This window comes from Typopeltis vanoorti, chromosome 17, assembly GCF_054136105.1.
Source record: "Typopeltis vanoorti isolate ZY-2024b chromosome 17, IOZ_Tvanoo_1.0, whole genome shotgun sequence".
Lineage (NCBI taxonomy): Eukaryota > Metazoa > Arthropoda > Arachnida > Uropygi > Thelyphonidae > Typopeltis > Typopeltis vanoorti.
Window position 1 is genome coordinate 16,718,145 of NC_143565.1, and position 19,123 is coordinate 16,737,267.

General features: G+C 36.0%; 1 protein-coding gene across 1 annotated transcript in view; it reads right to left on the minus strand.

Moving 5' to 3' along the window:
- The window catches only part of Cox10 (Cytochrome c oxidase assembly factor 10), a 73,043-nt gene that overhangs the window by 30,166 nt on the left and 23,754 nt on the right, over positions 1-19,123 (minus strand). Inside the window, exon 3 of the mRNA XM_090407300.1 lies at positions 10,146-10,770. Within this exon, the coding sequence (XP_090263426.1) occupies positions 10,146-10,770 (625 nt within the window). The remainder of the gene's footprint in view (positions 1-10,145; positions 10,771-19,123) is intronic.

Sequence of the window (19,123 nt, forward strand, 5' to 3'; positions counted from 1 at the left end):
TACGTCAGAACTTTGGCATTTGCACAAGCACTTCAATTGTTTAAGCCATACAAGTTGAATTACATATCTTCAAAAATGCCAAATATTTGTTCTGCTAATCAAGTCAAGGACTTTTACATAACCAATGAAATTTAAGTAAAATAGATATGATTCTGACATTTTCTATTATTCTTTTTTAAGGAGTGTACCTGTCTTCATAAATAGCCTTTTATAAAAAAAAATTCCAGTTCAATAAGTTCTAAGCACTCAGGTTATGGCTTAACAGTGTTTAAGAGGCTAAAAGGCTAAATAACCATTGGGTCGTTTGGACTATACCAATGGTCCAAATAACTACTGAGCTAAATTCATGAATGATCAATATTTTCAGTACTATACAATTAATAAAAGTCAAATGTCAAAGTCAACAATTTCATAAAAGCCTTTTTCATTTTGGTATTTTATAATATAGAATGATCAAAATTAAAGTATCCCTGTTTAAGGCTTGTATAGCACCACCTAGTGATCCAAATGCTGCAAAACTTTGCAAGAATACAATGTGCATCATGTGGAAGTGATACCTGAGAAAAAGTAGTTCCAAAATTCATCACCAGGGATGCTATATGGTGTACTGAATGTAGATTTAATCATTTTTCTGTGTGTGTGTGTGTGTGTGTGTGTGTGTGTGTGTGTGTGTGTGTGTGTGTGTCAGAAGGAGAAAAGAGACAAGTCTAAATAACACATTTTTATTCACCTCCATTATGCATTCACAGGCTGTACTGTTCAATGTGATGCCCGTCCTGGTATGATGCACACTTCATTCTTTGCACAGTGTGTTCAATGGCAGAACACAGCTGGTCAGGACTGATGTTGCACACATGCAGCACTGTGCTGTCTTTCAGTGCTGGCAGGTTATCAGGATGATCCTGATAAACCCTGTCTTTGAGAAATCCCTAGAGCCAGGGGTCACAGGTATCAAATCATGTGAGCAAGGTGGCCATGCAGTGAGAAAAACATGGCTGATCACTCTGGCATCTCTGAAATGTTCTTAAAAAACCTCCTGTACAGATCAACCAATAATAGGGACTCCATCCTGCATGAAACTGACTGAATTCATACACAAGTACTATTGTAGCTGTGGCACAACAAAATTGTTTATCATACTGTGATACCTCTCAGCAGTAACTGAGCGGAGTCACAGGACTTCACTGACAAATGTCCTCAAAGAAGAATGGTGCAATGATAAACCAAGCTGCAAATCCACACCAGGCAGTAACTTTGGGTGAATGTTGGATTGCATGCAAGTTTTGCATAGCCCACACCCAGCAACTGTGGGTATTCACAGCTCCATTCAAGTTAAAATGAGCCTTGTCTCTCCACAAAAACATCCATGGCTATGCAGCGTACAACTCCACTCACGCAAGGAATATTAAAGTGAATGTCAGTTGAAGTTCAAAATCGTGCAGATGCAACTCCTGTGTCAAGGTTATCTTGAATGGGTAAAAATGGAGACTCTTCCATAGAATTTTGCACAGTTGTATAAGGCACATCCATGTGTCTTAAGCATGTGTACTACAGGAACCAACGCTGATATTCACGGCCTGCTCCACAACGGCAGTAGCAACTTCATTCACCTGTTATGAACTGATTGGCTTGCGACTTCCACCACATTTAACTCCCAATGATCCCGTTTCTTCAAAATGACTAATCATTCATCACAGAGTACATGGAGATAGTGGACCTCACTGACATTTGTTTAGGCGACGAAATTCTTGGAGTTCAGCAACAGCATTGCAATTGTTTAGGTTGTACAGCTTCATGAGCAAAGCATATTGGAAAATCACCACTGTGAACAGTATTAACAACCAGAATGAAGGTAAAAATCCTGTGCACATCTTTTTAAACTTTCCTGGCATCTGGCAAGTTGTGTGATATGCAAATTCTATGTATTTCGCATATCCTGCAACAACGTTTACAAATCTCTGGTGGTGAATTTTGGATTTTTTTTTCCCAAAGATATTGCTTCTGCATGATGTATTTCTGATAAGTTTCACAGCATTTGGATCACTGGGTAATGCTCCACAAGGCCTTAAACGAGGATGCTTTAATTTTTATCACCCTGTACATAATTTAATGGCACTCTATGTATGAATGAATGATTAGTTTATGTATTAAAAATTACATATTGTTGAATATGCCCTTATTATTGTATAGAACTATGTTTTAACTGTATCATTAATTACAATATAATAAAGAAATTTTAAAACTGAGGATAACTAGTAACCAACCTAGATAAATCTCTCTCTCTCTATGGTCTCAGAACATTAGAACTGCAATTGTCATCTGAACTGTCATTTTGAAAATGACTTCGCCAGGCTAATAGATACAATGAAGAAAGCCAAAGAAAAAAGAACCAAAATGAACAAAGATATATGAAATGTTGATACTTGAAATTAATGTCAGAAGAATTCATCAAAAATACCAAGAACTAGACAAAACTAACAGAAAGAAATATCAAATTGGCAGTGTTAACAGAAAAAGAAAAAATCAAAAAGCCTCAGATTAAAGAAATATGCACATCTATAGGGGAGTTAAAATAACAAGAAAAGTAGAATACCCATGCTTATTCATAAATCATTTAAGAAAACTATACCGCATAATAAATACTGTAGCAAAAGATTACAAATAAATTGTAGTTTTCTGGCTATTATTGGTATCTATTCACTAGAAAAGATGTCTTTCATTTAGATTTACAAAAAAAAACTTGAATGACTATCTTTTAATAATGGGAAATATCAATGACAGAGAAAAGAAGCCACAAGCAACAAAAATGGATAAAGACTTAGAGACTTCTCCATGTGTAATGATTTAAAAATTATTAACACTTTTTTCAAGCATAAAGACTTATACATTCACTTGGGAAATAAAAAAACTTTAAAAGTACAATTAACCCTTGAACCAGATGGGCTTGAACTGCATGGGTCCACTTATATGCGGATTTTCTCAATAACTATATTGGAAATTTTTTTCAAGATTTGTGACAATTTGAAAAAACTCGCAAACAAACCGCATAGCTTACAAATGTCAAAAAAAATTAAGGAAAAGTTAGGTATGTCATGAATGCATAAAATATGTAGAAGCTAGTCTATTTTATCATTTATTACCATAAAATATACACAAATCTATTATAAAAAGTTAAAATTTATCAAAACTTATGCACACAAACAGTTATAGATCATACACGGCACCATATGTAGTTGAGAGAAATGTAAACAAATGTAAAGATGCAGTATTAAATCATAACTACATAAAATTAACTGTAGTACATACTGTACTACTGTACTAATTTCGTAGCCACCTCCTGCTATTGCAGTGAGCTCAAGTGTTGCAAGCATCCACTTAAAATTAAAGTAAATGGTGGAAGAAGAATTGGTACTGTATAGAAACATTTTTAGAGAAATGAGAAAGCAAAAAAGTCGGAGAGAAATTACAATACATTTCCATAAAGTCACACTGAGTGCGACTGCCTCTGCTGCCTTGTTATAAATGCATGAATCTTTATACCTATAAATATGAATTTCTTTTTCACATTGTTACTAGTATAGTAACAACGTGAAATATGTATAACAGTCGTATACATATGTCGTATACATATGACTGTTATATGTATAAGTAATACATATAACAGTCGCACTGTTATACATATTACTAGTGTTAGTAATACGTATAACATCTACAGTGTTTTGTATCACATAAGACAATACTGATGTAGGTACTGACAGACAAATAACATAAACTTACGGTATCAATAAATACAGTACAGTAATGTAAATGTATTTTCACTTCCTTATGATTTTCTTAATAACATTTTCTTTTCTCTAGATTACTTTATTGTACGAATACAGTATATAATACATATAAGATACAAAATATGTGTTAATCGACTGTCTATGTTATCAGTAAGGCTTGCGGTCAACAGTAGGCTATTAGTAGTTAAGTTTTTGGGAGTCTATAAAGTTATATGTGTATTTTTGACTGCACAGGAGTGGTACCCCCTAACCCCCACATTGTTCAAGGGTCAAAATTAATAATAAAAAAAAACAGCTAACGTGATACTAGATAGCAGTATTCAGAGGGGGAAGAAGTAGAATTAGATCATTACAAAGGAAATTAAGAATACCCCAATATAGCTTACAATTTTACAAATTAATGTGAAGAAAAATCCCCAAGAATCTTCTCTCTTTTTTACAAATAATACATGGAAAACTAGAACCAATTAAAGAAAATGATATAGAAATAGAATGGAATTAATTCACAAACCATATTAATTAGAATAGCAAATGAATATCTTAGAACAAAAAAAAAATTAAATGGAAAACCAAAGAGGAAATAAGAAACTGGGATGGAATTATTAAAGCATGCTTAAGGGGCAAAGCTGTATAACTGAGAGGAGACCTCCACATAGCCTTTAAAGGAATGCGGAGAACCGACCAGGGCTTCTGACCTAATGTCCAATCCTCACCTTCTCGTGGTGCACCCTGTTGGGTATCTACTTTGATACTGAACGAACGAGGATGGGCTGGCAATTTGAGATTTAGCCGACCAAATTGTATTCTTATTGGTTAAACCAAAATAAAAAACGATGGTACAACATGACAAAATTTCATGCCGGCTGGGGCGTCGCCCGGTTAAACAAGGCCCCCGTTGTTTTCGCCAGGGAACCAGGGCAAACAGCGAAAAGTCAGCTACTGGAACAAATCTGAAAACAAACCCCAACTCAACATCACCAGAGTTAAAGATCGGTACTATCAACGTAAGAAGCCTGAATGGCAAAGAAATGGAGCTAGCTGAGGAATTAGATAAGTACCAGATCGACATAATAGGGGTGACTGAAACAAAAAAGACCAAAACTGGTGAGATCTTTCGGAGCAATAAATACAAAATGTTATATTCAGGCAATGACAATCAAGGAAAAGAAGGAGTAGCCATAGTATTCAACACAAAATACGAGGCTAATCTTCTTGAATGGCAGTCAGTCTCAAGTAGAGTAATGTGGGCAAATATGAGAATGGGGAACTGGACAATGAGACTTATTTGTGCCTATGGTCCCACAGAAGGTTCTACTAAGGTAGAAGTGGAGGAATTTTTTGAGGCTTTAGAAAAAGCAACTGACACAATGAAAAAGGAAAAGTTGGTCCTTGTTGGGGATCTAAATAGTAGAGTAGGAAATGATTGTGAGACATACAAAAATATTTTGGGAAAATTTGGAGAAAAGAGCAAAGCTAATAATAATGGCAAATATCTGTTGGATTTCTGCTCAGGACATGGACTGGTTATTACTAACACCATGTTCCAACATAAAAATGTGCACAAATTCACATGGAGACAAGAGGCTAGGAATAAGAAAAGTCTCATTGACTATGTTATTGTTGATAGTGATGTTTTCTCCCTGGTGCAGGACACCAGAGTGTACAGAGGATTTGAAATTGGAAGTGATCACTATTTAGTCTTGAGCAGGATAAAATTGAATTTCATATTGAAAAGAATAACATGTAAGAAAGTTTTAAAGCGAATAAAAGTTGAGCAGCTCTCAGATATGAACTGTAGACTAAAATACAGAAATATTATTGAAAAGAAAATGAAAGAGTTTGAGAACAGGAATCAAACCTTGGAGAGTCAGTGGCAAACTCTGAAGGAAACATTGATTGATTCTGCCAGAGAGGCATGTGGTGAGGTTGTGTGCAAGGATAAAAAAATCAGAACTCCCTGGTGGACACAAGAAGTTAAAGAGGCAGTGAAGGAAAAGAAGAAAGCATATCAAAAGTTCCTGGCAAATAAGTCAGCTTTTACTCTTACAGAATACAGAGACAAATGTAAGAAAGCTAAACAGTGTGTAAAACTAGCTAAAGAAAAGTCATGGGAGGACTTTGGCAAGAATATAGAAAATAAATATCAAGAAGGTGGCAAAATATTCTGGAGGTTGTTGAAGAAGCTTAGGAATGGAGGAAAGAGTGCTGTAAAAGGAATTAGAGATGATAAAGGTGAAATGAAAACAGGAGAAAAAGATATCCTTGAAGTATGGAGTAATTACTTTGAAAAACTGCTAAATGAAACAAGCAGTGATGACAGCACAGTGATAAAAAACACTGACCAGGCATGCAGTCAGGAATACATATCCATACTTGAAGTAGAAAAAGCCATCAAAGGCTTGAAATGTGGAAAGGCAGCAGGAGTAGATGATATTCGACCAGAAATGCTAAAGTATGGTGGTATAAGAGTCTTACAGTGGCTGCACTGCATAGTTCAGAAAGCCTGGACGGAGGGACGAATTCCCAATGATTGGAGTAGAGCTCTCATAGTACCCATATATAAAAAGGGAAATAAAACTGAATGTGAGAATTACAGAGGTATTTCCCTACTGAGTGTTCCTGGCAAGATCTATGCAAGTATACTTGAGAAACGATTGAGAAGAATTGTGGAAGAAAAGCTTGGTGAAGAACAAGCTGGATTCAGGGCAAATAGAGGCTGTCAGGATCAGATCTTCACTTTACGACAAATAGTCGAGAAAGCATGGGAATATAACAAAGATCTGTATTTAAGTTTTGTCGATTTGGAAAAGGCATATGACAAGGTGCCAAGAGAGAAGCTATTCAATACGCTGCAGTTATATGGTGTCAATGGGATATTATATCAAGCAATGCTTAGTCTTTATTTGAGTTGTGAGTCAGCAGTTAGAATTGAAGGAAGTACAGGAAGATGGTTTAATGTTAAATCTGGTGTGAGACAAGGATGTACATTATCCCCTCTGTTATTCATTATCTATATGGATCACATTATGAAGGAATGTGGTATTAAACCTGATATCAAAGTTGGAGATGTTAATGTCAGCTCTTTGCTTTATGCGGATGATGTTATACTTCTAAATAAATCCGCTACAAGTCTGCAAGATTCTCTGACTAAATTGAATAGCTGTTGTAATAGATATGGTATGAAGGGCAGCAATAAAAAGACAAAGACAATGAAAATAGGCAGAATCATTGAAAATGTCAACTGTGTTGTGAATGGAGAACCTGTGGAACAAGTAAACCATTTCAGCTACTTAGGCACAATTTTTACTGAAGATGGTAAACTAAATATAGAAATAGACAACAGAATCAGCAAAGCTGGTATCGTGGGAAGTCAATTGAATAAATTCATATGGAATAAGAAAGAAATTAGTCGGAACACTAAATTAGCTGTATACAAGACTGTGTTCAAACCAATTTTAACTTATGGATCTGAGAGCTGGGTCAGAAGTAAAACACTTCACCAAAGACTAGAGACCACAGATATGAGAGTCCTGAGAAAGATTAGAGGCGTGAACAGATGGCATCAATGGCAATATCATATTAAAAATGAGGATATTAGAAAAGAACTTGACATTGTCAGCATCCAGGAATGCGTTAGCAGAGCTAATCTCAGATGGTATGGTCACTTAAATAGAATGGGAGGAAAGATTAGCAAAACAAGTGTTCTCTGCCAGGTTGGCAGGAAAACGACCCAGAGGAAGACCAAGATATAGGTGGATTGATACGGTACAAAGTGCCTTAGATGATAGAAATATAAGATCTGATAATGTTGGAGTCTTGACAAGTAACAGACTGATTTGGAGGAAAATTGTAGATAGGAAGTTAGTAATGATGTAATTTTTTCATGTAGTACTGTCATATCCTGTACACCCCTTGAGGGTACATGGCAGGAATTTGATGATGATGATGATGATGATAATTAAATACAAGAAAGAAGCATATAAAGAATAGAAAAATACAAAAATCAGTAGAAGCAGAAAGTTGTAAACATAAAACAGAGAAACATGAGATCACCTGACATAAAAATTTAAAGATGCCAAGAAATTATATTCTTGTTGGTTTAATCCTTTATCCAAGTGGAAACAAATAAAAATATATAGAGACTAATGACTTCACATTAATCACCTTAGTGTCCCATAATGCAATGCACATATCCTTATGGACATGTATAATGCTATGCATTACGAGAAGGGCCACTACCCAGACCAATTTCAACCTTTATTGAGGTCTCATGAGTGGGAGCCAGATCCAGAAGTGATACCAAGGTTGAAGTAATACAGAAGTCATATTTCTGCATTACTTCAACATGTTCGTATCACTTCTGAGTCAGGCTCCCACTGATGCACTTTAGCATTGAAGTGGTAGCTGCACTGATATATGAGCAGCTCTGCTCAGCGGCAGATTTTTGCCCGTCTCTGAGTGGAGCCACCACTGAGTAAAATGATCCTTCGGGTCACTTGCACTTGCTGAGTTTAGAGTGATATAGGGGATCGCCTGAGTTTTTGGAGACTTCACTTATACAGTGTAACCGGCCTGGGTAGTGGACCTTCCCATAATGCATAGCATCCTACATGTCCATAAGGATATTTGCATTGCATTATGGGATACCAAGACAATTGATGCAAAGTCATTAACCTCTATATACAAGTAGCCCAGTCATGAAGTGATTTCATGCACAAACTTTGTTTGCTTACACTTGGATAGAGGATGAAACCAAGAATATAATTTCTTGGCATCTTTAATTTACAAGATAACCAAGTAAAAAAACTTTCAACAAAAAATATAAAGAGATCTTACGGTGAAGAGACCAAATGTATACAAAATAGTTATACATATATACATAATCATAAGGAACAAACTATGGATTATACCCAAGAAGTTCAACATTCCAAATCAGCTGTTCTCAGAAATAACTAACATACACCAAAACATTCAGTTACAAGAGCCAATGAAGAAGTTACAGAATGGAAACCAATAAATATATAAAACAAAATCATAGCTATTAAAGTCTAAAGGAGAATTAGTAAAATTCTGATTTACAATGATGAGATAACAATAAAGTGAAAATTTAAAACTTCTTAAAGATAACAAGAATTATCAATAATATTTTTAAACATAACCAAATTCAAAAACAAAAGAGACTTCATGAAGTTCTGACAAGACCATCTCTACCACATAGAAGTGAATTATGGACCATTAAAAAGTAGGGAAATGAAATTCCTACGTAGAACCAGGCTATATGCTCTGGAACAAAAAGAAAGAAGCACACAGAAATACATAATGAACTAAAAATAGACCACCCAATAATAAATAAATAGAAATACAGAAAGAAAAAGATTGAACACATTGAAGGATAATGTGTTCAATCTTTTTCTTTCTGTATTTCTATTTATTTTTTGCATACTTTGCTTACACTCAGGTTAATCCAAGAATATAATTTCTTGGCATCTTTAATTTATAGTCTAACCAAGTAGAAAAACTTTTAACATGTATCTTTGATTCAGAGTATTTTAATAATAAGATGATACAGCTTTTTACTCCTTGCATATGAGAAATATATGATTCTGCATTACTTCATCCTTGGTATCTCTTCTGGGTCTGGTGCGCACTGATGATGTATAAATCTTTACATTTGCTTGCCTCCTAGGGAGTAGAGCAGTTCTACTCTGTGGGAAGATTTTGCCTGTCACTGAGTGATTCAGGTCAGGAGTTATGAGTTCAGTAGGGATCCTTAGGGACACTCAATGAGAATTAAAGTGATCTTGTAGATCACTCAGTTTCTGGAGATGTATACCCACACTTGAACATAGCTTAATAAAGGTTAAACTGGTCTGGGTAGAGGCCCTTCCCATAATGCACAGCATTATACACATCTAAAAGGGTAGTATCACATAATGCTTTGCATTATGGAATACTAATGCAATTGATGTGAAGTCACTAGCCTCTACATAGAAGCAGCCCAGTCATGAAGATACTCATGCACAAACTCTGTTTGCTTACACTTGGATAAAGGATTAAACCATGAATATAATGTCTTCGCATCTTCAATTTATAATCTAAGTTTCAACAACTGCCCCTCACAGGAAGCAGAAAAGACACAACTTTAACTCCTCTGACATCCTAAGGCATCTCATCTCTCAAGTACTCAAAAAATTCATCTCCTTCTCATGAAATTTAATCTGTACGAAATCAATGTTTAGTTATAATATTATTTATTATATTATTTTATCTTATCATAAAATCTATTTTATTTATCATAAAAATAATTTATTTAAAACAATTTAAAAGATTTTAAAATAAAGTAAAATCAATATTTCTTACCTGTTAAACGAATTTTTGAAAGTTTCTTATAATAAGATGGCAAAAATCGCAACTCAACAGTTTCCTCATGCCACTGAAGATCAGAGGGCTTGATTGCATTTAAAAGAACTAGTTTCTTCTGTTTATCTGTCACTTTGCCATTACTTTCTTCTTTCTCTTTAGAGTCAGTTAATTCATGACTTATTTGTACCTGAGGGAAATGTTTATTATCCACAATAGGAAATAATGATCCTGCTTCTCGTGTTGATTGCCTGAAGTTAAAAGGATGCTCGGAGTCAATTGTTAGCTTCTTGAAACTATTGAGATCAACAATTCTGTCTGCATGTCTTATGAAAATGAGTGGATTACTTTCACTGGGAAACATAACAGAGTTCAGAAGATCTGTTAAATGGACGGAAGGATAGGTTAAGTTATGGGCCATTTTGTGATTTTGTAATTTATCCTGTCCCACAGTTGAAGCATTATGTTCATAGTGGGTGGCTGCTTGTTCCAACACATCTTTGTCATTATAAAGGGAACAACTATTGATATTTTCATCTTCTGTCACTAAAGATGGTGTTAAACCTTCAGATCTAATGGAAATTGGCTTTCTTTTCACAATGGTTTCTGGAGTTGCACTATTACACTTAATAAAAGTAAATCAATTAGTAAATAAACTGCTTTTATTAATAACTAGAATATCAAGATTATCAAAATTATTACACAATAAGCAATGAAACTTCATTATAAATTTATTAATAATTTAACATCTTCTCATGTATATTTTCATGGGATGTATCATCAACTATTTATTGTGGTAACACAAGATTTTTATGACTACTGTAATTAACAACTTTCTTCCAAACTAATCTAATATTTGTCAAGTCTGATTTGATAAGATCTTACATTTTCATCTTTATTATTTTTTTTTTTATTTCAGCATTCCTTGCTTTATCTTGGTGTTCCACTGGATCTTTTTCCTGATGCTTTTACTTCAGTCTATTTCTTTCTTTTTTTTTCAGCTCATTTAATTTTTTTTTAAATAATTAGTCTAGACTTCCTTTTAATATCACTTTACAGTCTCGGATTCCTTTTGTGGTACTTGCATTTCTTCATTTCTAAGGAAGAGTTACCGATTTTCATAATACTAATCTATATTGCATTCCAAAATATTCCCAAGAATTTTGTTTACAAATAACTTAGGATTTCTATGTTTTTCTCTATATTCTCTAAGAACATGCTGATTTGCTAGCCAAAAACGTTTTCTGATTTTCTTTTTTCATAAACTACTTCTTCAAATACTTTTTTTTCACAGATTGTTCCATAACAAGCAACAAGTTCTAGTGTCTACTATTTATTTATTTTTTCTTTACAGATCAACTTTGATTGTTTTCAGAACTTTAGTCTACATTTTCAGTGCAAATGAGATATTTATTCTTATCCACATTATTCATTGAAGGCTACTTCCTATTTCAAATCTTCTTATATACTTTTGTATCCTGAATTCTTAACGACTTCATGTTCTCTCCATGGAAATTTTTTTTTTTTGTGTGTGTGTGTGTTTTGTTTGTTTGTTGGAAAATTTCATCAGTAATGACTGATCTCTGTTCCTGATCAGAAATCTAGCAGTTACCATTATTAGATTTCCCATTTTCTCCAAATTTTTCCAAAAGATTTATGTCTCTGATTTAGTTCTTATTCTGCAATTTAAGTATAATGAGAACCAAATTTTCCTTTATGTCAACTGTCTTCTGTAATAATTTCTCTACTGGGCTCAAAACTATAGTTACTTCCTTCTTTCCCTTAATCTCAAATATCTGAATAAGTCATCGTATACTTATTTAAAAGGCTCTCACCTGTTTTGGTCTTCTTATTCTCAGTAACATCGATTATGCCAACATGGCATTTCATTTACTCCTTTGCTAGCTAATTCTTTTCCATTAATGCTTATTTATATATTGATTGTTTATCTACAATCTATTGAGGGTGTTCTAGTTGTTGAGCTAAGCATTGTAAATGATATTCAAAACTCTAATATTTTTTTATTGTCTAAATTTAATTTAATTTAAATCACAGTGATTACCGAAAACCTTGATAAAAATAGTACTGTGTAAACAGGCAGTATCCCAGCTGGCATAACATCTTTATGCTGGATGTTTTAACTACAGCAGTATAAATTGGGGAGAGGAAGATACATCATAATTTGTGTAGTTTTAGCCAATGCAGAATACAAGAACAAAGCAGTTTGGCTAATCTTCTGGTTCATCCATTTTTTTCACCAACCAAATGGTTACTTAATAATAGTGACATTTTGCAGGAAGGTGATGAGGATTAATCAGAGGTCACTCACCATCGGTCCTCTAGATTCCTTATAGGCTATGTGAAAGCTCCCAGTTTCTTTTAACTTCAAATCTTTAAGCAACTCTTATAATTTAATATCAACAATAAAGTAATTAATAAGACTTCTTAATATTCTCTAGATGGAAATTTATGATTTTTTTTGTTGTCATCAACAACAAATGATGTAACTAATAAATTAGAATTACATGCTCTGCTTAGTCATGCTTGCAATACTAAATATTCCAATTTCTTTTACTTCTATTTTGGAATATGTCCAGAAGTAGAGCACATGATGGGACTTGGAATATTATGAAAATGAGCCTGGAAGTCCACAACAGTATACAGAACCATAATAAAATATGATGGAAGAGGGGAAAAAATATTCTTCTGCAATGCTACATACAGCTCAATACGTGGCCTGTTTAGCAATAATAAAATCACTCGTCTTTCTTCCAGAGAACATACTGCAGAAATTTTAAACTCTGGCTGATTGGCTGATTTTTATTTCCAGTCTAAGCTAAGCATTGTAAATGATACTCAAAACTCTAATATTTTTTTATTGTCTAAATTTAATTTAATTTAAATCACAGTGATTATTGAAAACCTGTAAATCACTAACTGATATGAAAACAGTAAACGTGAGAAAGGCTCATAGCACCATCCTCTGCAGAAACTGGATGTTATTTGCATCTTCAAAAACAGAGCCTTAACAATTTACTCTGATGAGCAGGCTCTGAAAAATGAATTTGAAACAATAACAAAAATGTTTAAAAAAATGGCAACAACAAAAAAACAATCCACAGAATTCTTCCCAAAAATACAACCAAAAATGAAGATTGCAATAATGAGAGAGTTATGGGTATGATAGAAGAGGAGAGAATGAAAGAGAGTTATAGGAATAATAGATGGAAACAGTAGGAGAGAGGGAATGAGAAGAATGCGAGGGGTGCTGGAACCAGGGATAGAGAGATGTCAGGAAGGCAGGTGAGTAGGAGAACACAGAAAGAAAGTGTTAGAGAGAGAGAGAAGTGGGGGGGGGGAGGATGCATGTGAGCAGTCGAGGAACAGGGTGGTGAGAGGTGTAATGTATGGGGACTCAATTATCCATGGTGTGCAAGATAGGCTGCATGAAGAGTGTTTGCCTGGAGGAATGATAGAAAGTGTGGCTATGGCAATTAAGAGGGGTGAAAGGGTAGATGAGATGATTGTGATGGTAAGAACAAATGACTTGAGAGGTAATGTAAATTGGGCAGCGAGAGATATGAGATTCTTGCTTGAGATTGTACAAAAGAAGACGCAGAGAGGAAAGATAGTGTGCGTGTTGCCTAGGTATGATTGTGACGAGCTGAGCAGAAGAGCAGAAATATTGAATAATATAATAGCTAGAATGTGTCAGAAGAGAGGATTGGAATATGCGGATGCTTGGAGGGTGTTTGAGGACAGAAAGGAATTGTATGCGAGAGACTGCTTGCATTTGAATGAGGAAGGACGTAGGCATCTGGAGAGATTGCTGTTCTGAACGAGTCAGTGTGTCAATGCAGGGAAACTAGAATGTGCAGGGTGGATGGTAGCAGGGGTGACCTCTTGTGGGAATAGGTACTTGGAAGAAGGGAGACAACATGAGGTAACACTGAGCCCAGTGGAGTCTAGAGGGGATAATTGGATATAGAAACAGTGGCAGAAGTATGCAGAATAAAGGAGAGGAATTGGTGGCAATGATAATATCAGCCTGGCCAAAGATTATTGGGATCACAGAGACATGGTTAACAGAAGAGGATATAATAACAGGAATAGAAGTAGCAGGGTACAGCATTTTTTGGCAGGATAGGAAGGGAAAGCATGGTGGTGGAGTACTGCTTATGATAAGTGATGACTTATATCCTCTAAGAGTGGAGGCTTTGGAAGGCAGTGACAATAATGATTTTGAAAGCATATGGTGCGAGGTAGAGGTGGGCAAGACAGGATATTTAGTGGGGTGTTGCTACAAATCAAGAAGTACAGAGCATGGGGTCCAGGAAATGTTTAGATAGTTGAGCTTGGCAAGTGCAAAAAGAATGATTGTTATGGGAGATTTTAGCTACAGCAGTATAAATTGGGGAGAGGAAGATGCATGTAGCAATAAGGGAATAGAATTTCTAGAATTCTTGAGGGGCAAATGTCTTAGGCAACATGTAATAGAGAGAACAAGAAGTTCAAGAGTTTTGGATTTGGTCATATCAGAAGAGTTGATAATAACTGAGATGACATCTCTTCCACCAGTTGGATAGAGTGACCATGTGGTTTTGACTTGGAAGATGAATAGACATGCAGAAGTATCAAAGAGATGGGAATGTATGTGGAATTATAAGGCAGGTGATTTGTTAGCAGCAGTGCTTTTTTTCTGCCGGAATGCAACGGTATGCAGTACTGGCACCTTTTTTCTTAAGTTTTTAAAAATTTGCGATTTATTGACAGCAAAATGTATTATAAATATTCCGGTAGATGGTACCGTGCTCATGAATTGAATTTTAAGTTTTGATTACTCATAAGTTGGTACCCTGCAAAAATGTTTAATAGGTTGTTATGCAACCAGAAACAGGAAGTTGTGTTCACTTCCGATTGCTTCCAATATCAGTTTATCAGTTCTATATTCACTCTGCAACATGCAGGTATTCAAGTGAGTTTTGAATTAATCTAAGTTAAATCAGTGCAATCATTATTCAAAATGAGTAAAATAAGTAGTTACTTTATGCCAATGAGTAAAAAGAAGGCTGAAGAAGCAGAAATGTTGAATCTACTTGTGATTCTACTCTAAAACAGAAAATTAGTACTGAAAATACACTTGGTGAAGAGTATCATGAAACCAAGACTGAAGATTGAAATGGTCAAAAGAAAGTAGATTCTGATAATGATTGGCCCGAATGTTGTACACTTCGGCAGAAAAATGACTTCTGCGAGAGAAATGAATGGCTGTATGTGAAGAAGAAAATGTTGGGCTGTAAAGTGTGTCGTGATGTCGAAAGTCTTGTCGTTGATAAACAGATGGGAACGAAAATTTCAGCAGAATGGGCAAATAGTAAAATCAGTCATTTTGGAGAATCTCACAAACAACAGTTAATGCCATTAAGAAAAAAAGATTTACGATCATAAGGAGAGTGCAGTGCACAAAGCGTGCCAACAAAGCGAGACGACGAGGATATATCGAAGGATATGTTAAAAGTGTGGAAGTTGCAATAACATCTTCATGGTGAGTACCAGCATCTTTTTTTCCAGAAAAAAAGCACTGGTTAGCAGCAATAGTAAACTATATTCCACAAGTGAAAAAGAGGACACAATTTGGAGTAAAGTGGATGACAAAGAATATTAAACAGGAAGTGCAAAGAAGAAGCTATGGAAGAGATATAAGGATACAAGTGAAGAGCAGATGCATGAAGAATATAAGACAACACAGGCCAGGAGAGTGACTAGTATGGGAAGGCAAAACTGGAATATGAGAAGAGATTGACTTCTCATATTCCAGTCTAAGATTGAAGAGACTAAGATCTAAAGAAAATCCTAGGGAATTTTTTAGCTATGTGGCCAGTAGGAGGAGAAATGATTTTGGAAGAATGACATTGTGGAATAAAAATGGGAATAGAGTGACTGATCCAGAGGACATAGTGGAATTGTTCAATGAACTCTTTATTAAAGTATTTCATCCTGGAGGAGTAAATTTAAATACTAGAGGGATAGGGCAGGTTTGAGGTTTAGAAGTGCAGGAGGAGAGTGTGTTCCAAATGCTAAGTACTCTGGATGTCAGTAAAGCTGTGGGACTGGATGGTATTTCACACCAAGTTTTGAGAGAATGTGCTAAAGAAATGATAGCTCCTTTGACCTGGCTTTTCAATGAAAGTCTGGTTAGAGGAAAGGTGTCCAGGGAATGGAAGGAAGGTAAGATAGTGCCATTGTATAAGGGCGGTAGTTTGTGTGTCATCAGTAGTTGTTAAGATCTTGGAGAAATTAGTGAGGAACCGTATACAGCATTGCGCAGATGAGGATAATGCTATCTGTGAGAGTCAACATGGGGCACTCTTGTTTTAGTAATATGCTGGCCTTTTATAATAAAGTTATAAGAGCAGTAGATGAAGGAAAGGCATATACTGCCATTTTCTTGGACTTAGAAAGCATTTGACAGGGTGCCACATGATAAACTGATATTTAAGTTGCAGCACATGGGTTTGGATGTCAGGTTGGTCAACTGGATTCAGGATTGGCTGTCCGATAAGTATCAGAGAGTTGTGTATGGTGGGGGCAGTTTCAAGGAGGCAGAGGGTTACAAGTGGGATCGCACAGGGCTCAGTACTGGGACCTATATTGTTTAACCTTTATATCAATGACATTGTCAGTGGATTGATATTCAGTTGTTTCTGGATGATGGGAAGCTGGGAAGGGTTATTAGTAATAGTGCAGATGTGGTAGCCCTGCAAGAGGATTTGAATAAGCTAGACAGATGGGCAAATGACTGGGGGGGGGGGGTCGGTTTAATGCAGCAAAGTGTAAAGTGTTGAGATTTGGGACACATCGACGGGACGTTGCATACTCTATTGGAGGAGCTGTACTAGAGGAAGTAGGGGAGATAAGAGATCTGGGGTTGATGATTGATAGAAACCTGAAATTCAGGGGACATATTGTAAAGATGGTGAAGGTAACACAGAGGATTGCTGCAATAATGAGAAGGATGCTGACCTGCAGAGATAAAAGAGTTATCATTCCATTGTATTAGACTCTGATCAGACCACACTTAGACTATTGTTCTCAGATTTGGTCCCCAGGATTTGAAGGAGATAAATTAACTGTGGAAAGGGTACGAAGGCAGATAACAAAGATGGTTGCAGGACTGTACAATGTTAATTATGAGGATCGGCTGAGGGAATGTGGACTGCAGAGTTTGGTGGATAGAAAAAGGAGAGGTGATATGATTGAGACTTTTAAACTGTTGAAAGGTGGTTACAGGGTTGACACTGGGGGAGTTCTTTCACTTGGTTGAATAGCAGGAAGGAGTGATGACAAGGGGGGGGGGGCATTCCTGGAAGTTACAGAAGAAAACTATGAGCAAGAGGGTAAGAAGTGGTTTCTTTGCATGGAGGGTGGTTGAACCATGGAATGCATTTCCTGATAGAATGGTGAGAGCGAGAATGGTCAATGAGTTTAAGGAGTGGTATGACAGACTGTGTTTCCTAGAAGGAACCTCCCGCGATGAGTCTTGATAGACTTTGTGTTTCCTAGGTAGGACCTCCCGTGATGAGTCTTTTGACTCCATGGAGGCCTGAATAATAATAATAAGGACATTGCCATCACCTATATGTGAGGATTTTCCAAAAGAATAGACAATCTTCTTCTTCTTCTTCTGCAGCTTCTCCCACTTAAGTGGGGTCACTGTTGATGATGATGAGTCCCCTCCACATCCTCCTGTCTTGGGCTGTCACCATATCCAAGTTCTTCATCCTCAAGTCCTCTTCTACCAGCTCCCTCCATCTCTTCTTTGGCTGCTCATGCTTCCTCCTTCATTGCACATCCATCTGCTTGACCCTTCTTCCCACATATGAATGAAAATAAATCAATGAAAATAAAAAGTATACTAAGGTCTTCTAAAGATCCACTTCCTTCCCTTGCCCACCCAGGTGTATACCAGATCCATTGCACCCATAGCCTACCTTACATATGTGAAACAGGATGTACAATCCCAAAACAGAAGCATATAATCAACACATCATGCACCTCTACCATGAAAAAGCAGGCCTTTCTGACCATGCACTTGAAACATGCTACCAGATTGAATGAAAGGAACCTAGTCCTTACAGTGACCATGTTTGTACCAAAACATGGTACAAACATAAATTCAAGGAAGCCTGTAAAATGCTTCAATCAACCAAATCCCAACAAAAAACGATTGCTGTAAAGTCCCAAGAATGTGGATGGCTCATCTATGACCCACATAGTATCTCCAAAAAGAATAGCTCATGCAGTGAATACCAGAAAAAAATAAATTTAATCAGATGACAGAGTAATTCTCAGCCAGCAAATAAAAATCTAAAGTAATAGGATTACAGGAAATGAATAGCTGCTGATGTAGTTTTAATAATAAGGGTCAAAACTGTATAACTGAGAGAAGACCTCCACATAGCCTTTAAAGGAATGCAGAGAACTGAGCAGGCTTCTGACTAAAGATCCAATCCTCACCTTCTCGTGGTGCACCCTGTTAGGTATCTACCTGAATACTGAATGAACGAAGATGGGCTGGCAATTTGCAATTAAGCCGACCAAATTCTTATTTGCTTAAACCACAAATAAAATGATGGTACAACATGAAAGAATTTCATGCCAGCTGAGGCTGTAGAAGGGAAGCCTGATGAAGAACAAGCTGGATTCAGGCCAAATAGAGGCTGTCAGGATCAGATTTTCACTTGACGACAAATAGTTGAGAAATTGTGGGAATATAATAAAGATCTGTATTTAAGTTTTATAGACCTGCAAAAGGCATATGACAAGGTGCCAAGAGAAAAGCTACTCAAAACACTACAGTTATATGTCAATGGTGTATTATATCAAGCAATACTTAGTCTTTATTTGAGTTGTAAGTCAGCAGTTAGAATTGAAGGAGGTATAGGAAGATGGTTTAATGTTAAATCTGTACCAGGCAA